The following is a 12,305-nucleotide window of genomic DNA, read 5'->3' as shown; positions in this document are numbered from 1 at the left end:
GTTTTGTGTCTTTTTGTTATACAGTCTCATGTGTTATGATGGTTTCTTTGACATTAACTTTCCTGATCAGAAGTGAATAGTATTTCATAAGATGTCAGTGTCTGTGGAATTTACATCAGCTGTCAGCTGTGTGCCAGTACAGGTGGAATTGAGCACTAGTATCATGTCTGGGCATTTTAATCATACTGTGCGATGGTTTCTCAGAGCAGGGCATAATCAGGGCCTGACTCCAGTAATGTTCCATTCTATTCTTGTGCATTTAAGAGAGGGCTTAGCGCTGATCCTAGACCAGCTGATGGAATCGGCTTCCGCCCTGGAGCCATGGAGGATTGCCTTTTTAGGAGACACCTGATCACAGGCTAGCATAACCACACAAAGAAAGACTGCTTGTTGATAAGGCCTTGATGGATGAGTGTATTTGTGTGTGTGTGTCTATGTGGGGGAGGAGGGCGGTGGGAGGCGATGATGGGAACCTGGTGATTAGGAAGAGTGGCTGGGAGGGGAAGAGAGAAAAGGGTATTTGGGAGTTTTTGTCAAGCTGTGGAATACAGTATTGTGCTTTTGGAAATCAAGGGAACAAGAGTCCTATCTGAAGCTTTAACTGGAGAGTGAAGAAGATATTGACATTGACTCTGGGCAATTAAGCCGAAAGGCTGAAGTGAGCTTACTCTGGTGCTAGTAAGCTGAAGTGGTTTCCTTCGATGCTTCGGGTTAAAAACCAAACGGCCTTTGATGGAGAAATTTCAGACTGCAATGGTACTGAGTGCCGTAGGAGATGCCCTGGGATACCGCAAAGGCCGCTGGGAAAACTGCACCTCAGGAGCTCAGATCCAAAAGGAGCTCTCGGCCCTTGGGGGGCTGGAGGCTCTTAAGCTGGACCCAGACAACTGGCCTTTGAGTGACAGGACATTGATGCTCATGACCACCGCAGAGGCCCTTGTCACAGGTATGGACACGCCCACTCAGGTGAGAGGGAACAAGGTTCAGAGCAGTACTGTTGGAACTGCTGAAACCTAAATATGCAGGAGTTGTTTGTTTCTTAAGTATGTGTAGAGGAGCAATAAGTATCATTTTTATATTTTTCTTTATGAACTAAATAGTACTAATTAAGATATAGGAATTTTCTTCTACGAAATGTTACAAAATATTATTTAAAATGGTCACATAGCTGATTTCATCTATTTAATAGGACACAGGAAAAAAAAGGTCACTTTTCATGTCCTACCAAGGTGAAAAAGAAAGACATTAAATCAGATTCTGTATATTAAGGCCTCAATTCCACACCACCTAAGATTAAAAGTACTGTAAAGATATACTAGCTGGACTCTCCACTTTACTCTGCTGTCTCTGTTTCTGTTGGAGAATATGAGAGACCTTCTTCATTGTTTAGTAGCTTGTTAATGACCTTGTGGGATTTGTAGCGAGACACACCTACGTAACACAAGGCTGAGTCAGACTGTACCAGCAACAGGTCTTCCAGAGTGACTTATTTAGTGTTAAAACTGTAAGCTGCTGTATTTTCTAATGTTCTTTCTTAATGTTTAAGTGGGAAATTCCACTAGGTATTCCTAACCCCCCCCCCCCTTTTTTTTATTAAGTGACTTATTTATTAACACTTCTTTCTTTAATTGTTAAAAATAGAAGAAAACCGCAATCTTATTAAACATATTTAAATTGATATGGTCTGAAAGAGATCTTAGGTGGAATGTATGCTTCTGTTTTTGTTGGCTGTGTGAGCACCTGCCAAAAATAGCAGCTCTCCTGTCAAACTCTTTCCAAGTCACACACCCACTATTATCTCTCTCTAAAATGCGCATCACTCATAATTCAGCAGTGTGTTAGTCCAGAGATCAGATCATGTATCATAAACAGTTGATGACATTCTCAGACATGCATACGCACCCCAAAAAACAACCCCTCATATCTCAGTGCTCATCTATACTAGAATACATCTAGGTACGAATTCCCAATTCTCCAGTCACCCAGTACATTGGCATCTTAATGCCTAACTGTAATCTACATCACAGCAATATATAACTCAAGCTATGTGAGCCCTATAATCCCTTAAAGACCTTGATGTAAATCCATATCCACCCACCTCTGTAACACACCATGGGCATGCACCATGCAGCTTCTAAACTCTAGTAGATTTCTGACTGCAGTTGCCAGATGAGCTCAAAATAGAATAAGTGCGATCTTCTGTCAGAGCTGTTCAATGGCGGGTCTGGGCATGGGACCCTTCTCATCTTCTGTGTTCAAAGCCTGCTGTTATCCTAAGAGGCACAATGACAGGTTCTGTGCTGAGGACCCTGCTTATCTGAATTCCAACACTGCTCAAGCGCTGACGGTAAATGATATGGCTAAGCCACACAGAAGCCAGCAGGCTGTGCTGAATCCTCCAGGGGCGTAAACAAGCAAGACTTCCATGCTCGAAGTGGAGACCAGAGCATGCTTGAGTGGTCTGCACTGCGTATCCTCAGGTGTAGAAGGTTAACTGAATAATAAGTGCACTTATAATAATGCCCACACCTTCGTCCATGCCTGCTGGTTCTGTAATGGAGCACAGAGGCCTCTGTGCGTTCCTGGGCATGGGTGCTCCCAATAATGCCTGGGAAGTGTCCCGCCCAAACACGCCTGTACCGGTCTCACATACACATGTTAATCATAGCTAAACTTAGGCCAACACACTGTGGCTCAGCTAGCTGGATTGCTGGACGCATGCTAATACCACATGGGAGCATCGAACTGGAGAGCCAGAGAAAGCATGCGTCATGCCCTGACACCTGCTCCTTACCACCGAGAGCTTACTTTGTGAAAAAAAAAAACATCATGCATGTGAGAAAAATGTCATGCACAGCATATCTGACACTACTATGTTGTGTTATTTTACCAAGATTACTGGTGTTTAGAGGATCTGTACAGAGAGCTGGTGAGGCTGTACGTGGATGCAATGGTATCCCTGCAGGGCAGAGCCCCTGACCCCAGCACAGTTGAAGGCTGCGCCCACCTTAAACCCAACAACTTCCTGCTTGCCTGGCATACGCCATTCAACGAGAAAGGTACGAGTTCATCTCTAGGGTTGATCCAGCCAGCAAATATCTCAGTACAGTTAATCAGTCCTTCTGTATGTGCCTGTATCTATTGCTACAAAATCTAAATTTACTCATGCGAGTTTAACCGTGCCTCAAGGTTCCGGCTCTGGGGCAGCTACCAAGGCCATGTGTGTGGGCATGCGCTACTGGCAGCCCGAGCGACTGGACACCCTGGTGGAAGTGAGCATCGAAACAGGCCGGATGACCCACCACCACCCCATAGGTCAACGCTTACTCTCTCCTTGGAGAACTTATCCTTATGATAGTGCTGATAGGCTAGATTCGAATAATTCCTTCACACTAAAGCCCCATCCTCCTTATGCCCTGTTGAGCCATAGCGATGGGCTGGCCAAACACATGGGTCCTTATTCTCCAGCAGCAGTGCAGTCCTGTCACTCTGAATGCAGGTGAGAGTTACAGTGTAGGTTTTTGTGCAGGGTTCCTGGGTGCTCTGTGCACTGCCCTGTTCACCTCATATGCAATGCAAGGCAAACCAGTGGTGACCTGGGGCCGTGATCTCATGAAGGTGACCCCCAAAGCTGAAGAGTACTGCAGAAAAACCATACGACACTTAGCAGGTGAGGGCCTTATGAAAAGGTGAGGAGTGCATGTGAGTGTATACCTGGGTGTGGATGTGCATGTGTATAAACATGTGAAACTGCAATAACAAGCTCAAATTCTAACAATTCTGACAGTAGGTCTTATAAATAATGAGTGCCCAAATTTCAAAAACATACTTCAGTATATAGTACACAGTTTACCCCTGGCAGAATTAAGATGTATATTATTTTAGGAAAATAGGAGCGACTCTGAAAAACATCCTTCATTAATATAGGAATATTGATCAAATGAATCACTCACAGAACTGAAATTATATGGATTGCTCTGATCAACAGTTTACGTACCCCTGAATGTTTTGGCTGATAGCAGACGCTAATTTTAACACTCAGGTTGAGATACCAATGAAGGATAAGTATCCACACCTGTGCCTTGTTTGACTGTAATTTGTGTCTGTGCATAAACAGTCAGTGAGTGGCTTTATTGTTGAGAATCCCTTGTGCCTTTTATTCAGACCTTCACTGACTCTGCTGTTACTGAAGCCTGCAGAAAGCTAAAGAACTGTGAAGAGCTCTGCAAAAGTAGATCTTCACAAATTTGCAAAAGGAAACAAAGGGGTGTGGTTGTTTGACTATACACAATAAAGAGTTCCTTGAACAAAAATAGGCTGCAAGATAGCTCTGCCAGAGAAAAAAAAGCCATTGCTGCTTCACCACCATCAAACAGCATGCTTACAATGCACCAAAGAACATCTAGAAGACTCAAAACACCTGGAACAAAATAATTTGGAGTGATGAGACCAAAATGGAACTTTATGGCCACAACCATAAATGCTGTGTTTGGAGAGGAGTTAACAAGGCTTGTGAAGAGAAGCGCAGTACACCTGCTGTTAAACATGGAGGCAGAGCTCTGCTGTGGATGCTAGCTACAGTGGCACAGGGAAATTAATTGAAATTTATGGCAGGATGAACACAGCATCTTATCAGAAAATACTGGAGGAGGATTTGCATTCATCAACCAGGAAGCTGAGTATGGGCTACATGATAGTGATCCAAAACATAAGGCCAAATAAACCCTTAAGTGGCTGCAGCAGAAGAAAGTTCTAGAACAGTAATCAGTCTCCAGACCAATATCACTGAGGAAACCAAAGAATTTTCAGGATCTGAAGTCTTTTTGCCAAAAGGAACAGGCTAATTTACCACATGGTTAAAGGGCCTCATTCACAATTATCACAAAAGATTGCAAGCTGTCACTGATGCAAAAGGGGGCAATACACAATGTCAAAAACTAAGGGTATGAAAACATTTGAGGAGGACCATTTTAAAATGTATTTTATTACTATAGTTTGTGTATGACTGTGCTATTCTGTTATTCTTAATACTTTAGTTTGAAATACATTGTTGTCTCCAAAACAGTACCCACCTTACAAATAAAAATATGAGAGTAAATGTATGCACAGTAAAACAGAAAACAAAGCAGAAGTGAGGGACTCGAGTCACAAATGTAAGCACTTCAGTCTTGCCCGACTAACACGGAAAAGACTTGACTCTGACTTCATGATCTAGAAAGCAGCATTAGAATGCTAATGTTAGCTATAAAACTATAGTTAAGTTTAAGGTATGTTAGATTTGGCTTCAGATCAATTGGACTTCAGTTTGTGAAATGTTTTTCATGATTTTCTAACCTGGGCTTCTGATGTGTTACTATTTTTGAACAGACTTCCTGATTGAGTTTTATCTATACTGGCTACAGTTCCAGAATTAATATTAATCTAATTTGATTTTCATGGGTCTAAACTAGATTTCTAATGATTAGATATAAATGTAAGATTATAATGTGGGTTAAATATTTTGTCTCTGTTCTGTTTGCTGTCTACAGATATGAAAAGTACATCTAACAGAATTTCGTATCATATTACGCTGCAATGACTTGTCTTGTAACAGGGACTCGACTTGTTTGATTCTCACCACAATAACTTACTGGAGACTTGCGTGTGACTTTGCCAAAGCTGATGCTTATTCCATGTACAATATTTGTGATATGTGGATTAATTGTGTTTATTTCTTTCTCCCCTACCTTCCCAGAGTACCAAGAGAAGTGGTTTTACTTCGAGGCCAAATGGCAGTTCTATTTGGAAGAGAGAAGAATAGAGGAGGAGGGTCAGAACAAGCCCCTTTTCCCCAAGTGCTACGATGCAGATGAGACCGATAAGGTTCAGTCTTTTAGATGGCATGTGTGAGATTTTGTTAGTCTTTGGCCACTGTTCAAGCATCTCCCCCCCCTCGGCCACTCGCCCAGATTAGCAGCGTTCAGCTAAGCAATGCTTTTACCCAGTGCATCCTTAGGGGGGCACCACACTTGTAAAGTTTAAGTTTTTTTTTTTTTTTTTTTCCATCTTTCATGTCTGGACCAGTGATGATGATGATGATGATGATGCTGTTATTGTTTTATTATTATTATTATTATTATTATTATTATTATTATTATTATTATTATTGTGCTGTGTGTCTCCTAGGTGTATAAACGCTGGAGCTCAGAAGGTCTTGCGGGGCACAGGGGCCATGACGCTCCCATGATCGCCTATGATGCTTTGCTGGCTGCAGGTTCTGACTGGGGCGAGCTGTGTAAACGGGCCATGTTTCATGGAGGTGATGCATCAACACCAAACCAAACCACAATTCATTACTAGGAACCTACTGAATAAGAGCATGTATGTGGACAGAGATGGGCAAAAGCCCATATATCTGTTGTCTGGGATCCAACTTTAAACACTTAATGCATACAGCTGACACTCTCTCTGTTCAGGAGAGAGCAGCGCTACGGGGCTGATTGCTGGCTGCCTCTACGGGCTGCTCTATGGGCTGAAGCAGGTGCCTGCAGAATTGTACCAACACCTGGACAAGAGGGAGAAACTAGAGGAGCTAGGAGCTAAACTCTACCATGCCTCAGCTACTGAAAAAGACACAGAGAAGTAATACCTCGCCTCTCACTATCTCGCTCAAACTGGAAGTCCACAAGGTCATTGAGATGCTCACTCTTCCCATGCCTGTACCTAGCATCCTCCTCTCTATGACCTTAATTACTTAGTCGATTAAGAGACTAACATCTGGGGTGTCTTTTTATAAAGTAATTTTTCTCAGTATGCTGCATTCTTAAGCCCAAAGAAAGGATGGTCCAATAGATTTTTCCCCCTCTCTCCTATTGGACAGTCTTGACTTTTGTCTTGCATTATCTGGCTAAGTGGGAAACCCTGCTTTGTGAAATACTCCCAGGCCTCTAAGTCCTGCTATCTAAGCTACTGTAACTAGAAGCTAAAAAAATGCACTGATTTGTTAATCATAACTCACTAAAAAAAAATGAAAATCTGTGTTTTAATTAAAAATAGTTAATTGATCATATACTCATGGAAAAATGTCAGTGTTAAAAGAATGAAGAACTGTTCACTGACAGTATATTATTTGACTCAACTGACATCTGTGCACCACAAGATTGTGGTGTGAAGTCCATAACTGTCTGGTTGGGTTGAGTACTTTTTATGTGCATGTGCTGGTGCATGTTTATAATGTAAATTAATTAAAAAGGTATTAAAGACAAAAGACCTTAATTTGTAGCAATGTGATTTCCTACCAAAATCATGTATTATTACAGCTTATTAAGCCACATATGGAAAATCTTAACTATCAGCTTGCTTTTTAATTACACAACCTATAAATATCTATAACACCTTTCATACTACATGATTTACTGCAGTGTTGTGAGAAACTTGCATCATGCATATATATGTGCATCATGCAATGCCTTTAAAAGATCAGATGTGCCTTCTCATTTACAACCAATCACCCAAACTTCCTAAAAATAAATCTAGTAACATCAAGAACTCTTTGTAAGATTAAAATGGTGTCTAAATTGTGCAGTGAGAAAGGGGTTTAAGTAACATTAGTAATGGAGAAATCCAAGCATGATTACAGCAGTGGACCGTCTCCTACAGTATAACCACCATAGTGTCCTCATTCCTGCCCTTGCCACTTCAGAAGACAAGTGCAGATCTGTGTACATTGACTAGCATTGACTAGTACAAATACTCTATTGAGGATGTTGCTTCTCCATTCTGTGTACAAAGAATGGCCCTTTTATTTCAAACAGACTAGAGCAGGAGGGGCATCAAGGAGCTGTTGCTACGGAGACAACAGTAAATGGCAGGACACTTAAAAAGCTCATCTCGGATCGCTCTTCTAATCCAGTGTTCAGGGAGATTCTGGACAGTCTACTGCAGTACATCACCCAAGAGCTGCCCAGTGTGACTCTTCGGAGCCAGGAGAGGCCAACCAAGAAAATAAACATGCGTAAGTACGGCATGAAGATGGGGAGTAATGCCATTCGTCGGCCTACTGCTTTCCAGCTTCTGCAGTCCAGGTTTCTACTGGCCTCTCCAAAGCCAGCAGTGACCTACAGAAGGCAAGTGGGCTCTTTGAACTTAAAAGGACTTCAAGCAACCAAGGAACCGGACAGACCCATTAGTGATACCGGGCGAGGAGTTAAGATGGGGAGATCCAGGGTACAGGATATGATTGCCAAGTTTGCAGCTATTGAGCATAAAGAGAGGGAACTCCAGACTAGGAAAATGCAAGGACCACAGAATTTAGTCAGACAGATCAGCAAAAGCCCCACTTTGTCTAACTTGATGACAAAGTTTGAAAGTCTGGCAAAGGTGCAGAGTAGAAGTGGTTTAATTGAGACTAAGGAGAAAAAATGTAGAAATGTGTCCATTGGAAAAGGCAAGAAAGGACTGAATAAAAAACAGAAATCTCAAGATTTAGGGGTTCTTGACCAACATCAGCATTTACTGCAACAGATGAGCTACAGTAATACTGAGGACCAGCACAGTACCCTGCAAGCAGCAGAAGGGACACAGTGCAGTTCACCTGAGGAAGAGGTCTTTGCTTTAGAAAAACTGATAAACAATGGTGTGGGTGTGTTAGGGGAGACTCTGAATCAGCAGAAAAATAATCTGAATGCAACACAGCAGGAAGTGAGGTATGGAAAAATAGAGGCAATTTACTTCACTGCTGCAGTGGAGAACTGGCACTTAGAGCTTGACTCTGCAATTGTAGTGATGGGTATTCCACAAAGGGGCTATCTAGCCACGGTCTTACCACAACCTGATGTTCAGTCACTAGCCACCTCAACAGGCCCTCTAACAGAGAGTGTGGAACCTGATGAAAATGTGTGGGTGGCATCTGGCCTGTGTTTGGACCCACCACATGAAAAAAAGCCCAAATCGACAACCACAGTTCAGAGTTCAGAAATGCTACCACAAAACAAAGAGCTCCTCTTTATGGAGTCCACACCTCCACCACCGAAAATATCTCCAGAGACACCATTACAAACCTTTAGGTCTTCGCCATCTGAGACTGCAAAGGATCAACAGGGATTTTACACTGGTACACTACTATTTGCTCCATATGAAAAGCAAGACTCGCCAACTAGGGTCCACCAAGATGTGAACTGTTGCAAAAGTTCCATACAGCCTCATAAGTCTCAGCAAGACATAAACGTGGACTGTCACAAAAATCCTATCCATCAGGCAAATGGCAAAGAACAGAATGTTATGGAACTGGAAATGGAGGAGGGCCAAGATGTTGCAGTGAAATGGCATACAGACTCTTCATTCCCACACAGAAGCCATGGATCTTATCCACTGGAATTGAGCGTCGGTGTTCTTTTAGGGGAGATAACTAAACCCCTCATCACTGATGGCGATGATCTTGCACCATCAGCTGAATCCACAGCCTCTTCATGTCCATTCCTTCTGGCCCAACAACCAAAGAGCACAACACTTGAGTGTTGTGAAAGCCATATGTCACAGCACCCACATCAAATGGAAACCCAATGTGCAGAAAATGTGTGCCTTGATTCAGTATGTCAAGATGGCAGTGACGATGAGAGAGACAGCCTAGTGTTCAGTTGTGAAGATGTTGAGACAGGCGGCAAAACACTGGAACCAAGGATTCCTGACCACAATCAGAAGACACTGAACAGGAAGTTCAGCCAATTCATTTCAGAAACAAAGGAAGAGAAAGAGAGCCAACCATCCATGAGGGACAGACCAAAATACAGGACATTTAATTACAGTGATGTACCTGCAAGGAAACCTTATATGCCTAAGACTATTAGGTTTACTGATACATTCAACTTCTGACCCTTTCAGTTAGGCTCCTTCCCTGTACCTTCTAGTATTTCAGCTCTCTGCAGTCCAACTGCTGGTCACCAAAATCAAAGCTCAGTCCATTGTTGGCAAGAGATCAGTGATGAATCAAAACTGAATTTGAACTTGAATCCCATCTTCACTGATGAATCACCTTGAAATGCTCAAAAAAAAACATGCTCAAGAAAATAAAACACAATAACATTCCTATGAGCCTATTAACTCAAGACATTATGCACAATATGAGCACAGAGAAAAAAAAATCAGAGTAACAGTTTATATTATATTCACAATGATTATTAAATAAGAGTGTTATCTCATTTTCTCCAAGTATCGAATATCAATTTTGACTCCACCATCCTACATAGCACTGCAACTACTAATATGTACATGTCCACTTGTTTTCAACAGAAATATTTAACACTAGTAAGGAAAACAAGCACATTGACCTCAATTACTGTGTTTTATGTTGCAAAGTAACTAAAGTGATGTAATAGGGATTCCAGCTGGTTGCTCTGCAGTACCAGCTGGACACCTACTCTAACTACAAGGATGGTAAATATTCACATAAAATACATGTGCTTGTTATCTGGATCTTTGTTTACGGCTTTAGGGTTTAATGATTTCAAAAATAAAATGTCAAGGTGAAACCTTCATGTCTCTTATACAGTCTTACGGTGTTTTGTATGAATAATTGTTTGTACAGCTATTTAATGAAACACACCATGGGCAAATATGCCCATGGTTCATTCTAGTTCAGAGCCCTTGAATACAGTGAAATATTATGTTGAATCAAATATTAAACTTATTTTTTTCAATATTTTGTTGTAGGCAAACTAATTAGTTGTTAAAAAAATCTTTATTAGTTGAACAAAGGGTTTTGATAATGTCTCTGTTTCCATTTCCAAGTTGTCATCAAAAAAAGGAAACTATAGGCCCAGAGATCTGTTCCTCATGGCCCTACCACGGGGCTGCTCAAGATGCACTGACTCGGGGTCATCGTGGCTGTAGCTCCTTCGCAGGGGTCCTGTGTTTTTTGCAAGGGCATTACTGGGTAGTACAGAACATGCAGCAGTGATGTTGCATGCGATATCAGGTGCAACTTTCAAACTGTTTGGACACTTTATTAGGCCAAAGGTCATTTTTATTTGTAACCTTGTTCTTACAAGAGCTGTATTATCCTATTAATGCAGATTAAAGAGCTGTCTGCAAACATATTCTGTGTCTCCTAACAGTATCTCACCATAATGACCTGTCAGGAAATATGCAATTAAGTTGTGCATGATTGCTTATTTATCAGTTTACCGTTATCCATAATTGCCAGACATGTGGTCAGTCTTCCTTGCTTGGATTCTGAGCACAAACTGGACCCTTGAGCACTGAGCCCAACCATTTTGCCTCAACATTTTGATGCAACGGTTGGAGTCACAGTTAATCTGAAAAGTGTTTATTTATTTCAAGCGTTTCCAATTATTTCAAGCATGTTCATAGAGAGGAAGAATTTGATGTTTTGCAAGTTTTGCAATATTATTCTGCTGTTACAAACTCTTATTACACATATCTGCACATTTATGATATGAAACAAAGTAATTGTTGGGACCTGATGGCGCCTTAATTACTGCACAAATACAGTATACAGAGGAAAATTGGCTAACTGTTAATTACTTCTATATTTTTGCAAGAGTGATTTACTTGTTCTTTATTATATAACAATATACACTAAATATTAGGGTATGGAAACTGGATTCTAGCTGGGATCTTCTATGATTCTCAGCAGGATATCCTTAATAACATGCACACTCAAAGCACACAAGGGTGTGTCATGTTGAACAAACAGGGCAACTGAATAGATAGTCTAATTACTGATACATACACGTTTTGACTAGTCTTAAAATACATAAAAGTTAAACTTATTTTTGATATGTATGGGTCTTTGTATTGGTTTTGCATCGTCTCTAGAGTAAATTAAAAAATGTAACATTGTTTAACAACAAAATGAAGCAAAATGTTTGTTGTGTGTCACAGCTTAATTAGTACTAATTTATAACTTTATTAACTGACCCAAGTTCCAAGTTAATATGTATAGGATTACCTTCACGAATAGGTTATGTAGTCCATTTTTGTTAGACATGTCAAAAGCCTAAAAGGTCACTATTCGACTTTCACAAAACTGGGAGGTGACTCAGTAGAACGACAATATCACATGATACCTGCAACACTGAGCAAAACACGGATATAGCTGCGTAGAGGTGGATCAAATTTTAATTGTGAACAGCAGGTTACAATGTTTACAGTAAACTTCAGCAGAACCCTATAGACTCATCAAAGCTTCCATCCCTGGTGTTACTGCGGTGATAAGATTATCTCATAGCGCATGTACACATTGAAAATAAAGCAATAAAGAACTGTACATTTTCCGTCCTTCACTGAAAGGGATATGGCGGGGGGAA

General features: G+C 41.1%; 1 protein-coding gene across 1 annotated transcript; it reads left to right on the top strand.

Moving 5' to 3' along the window:
* The first annotated feature begins 500 nt into the window (after positions 1 to 500).
* Positions 501 to 11,072, top strand: adprhl1 (ADP-ribosylhydrolase like 1). Its single transcript, XM_027008938.2, has 8 exons — positions 501 to 946; positions 2,895 to 3,059; positions 3,190 to 3,315; positions 3,530 to 3,670; positions 5,735 to 5,862; positions 6,166 to 6,298; positions 6,456 to 6,621; positions 7,794 to 11,072. Exons 1-8 carry the CDS (start codon positions 733 to 735, stop codon positions 9,847 to 9,849), a joined length of 3,129 nt encoding a protein of 1,042 aa, XP_026864739.2. The 5' UTR covers positions 501 to 732; the 3' UTR covers positions 9,850 to 11,072.
* The last annotated feature ends 1,233 nt before the right edge of the window (positions 11,073 to 12,305 follow it).

This window comes from Electrophorus electricus, chromosome 16, assembly GCF_013358815.1.
Source record: "Electrophorus electricus isolate fEleEle1 chromosome 16, fEleEle1.pri, whole genome shotgun sequence".
NCBI lineage: Eukaryota > Metazoa > Chordata > Actinopteri > Gymnotiformes > Gymnotidae > Electrophorus > Electrophorus electricus.
The sequence above is the reverse complement of the archived record's forward strand: the minus strand, read 5'-3'. Positions and strand labels throughout refer to the sequence as shown.

Bases quoted from the DNA above. Each gene is read 5' to 3' on its own strand.
- adprhl1 (XM_027008938.2), top strand. From the start codon at position 733: ATGGAGAAATTTCAGACTGCAATGGTACTGAGTGCCGTAGGAGATGCC. The intron at 3,060-3,189 runs GTACGAGTTCAT...CCGTGCCTCAAG, and splicing joins TACGCCATTCAACGAGAAAG to GTTCCGGCTCTGGGGCAGCT. The intron at 6,299-6,455 runs GTGATGCATCAA...CTCTCTGTTCAG, and splicing joins ACGGGCCATGTTTCATGGAG to GAGAGAGCAGCGCTACGGGG.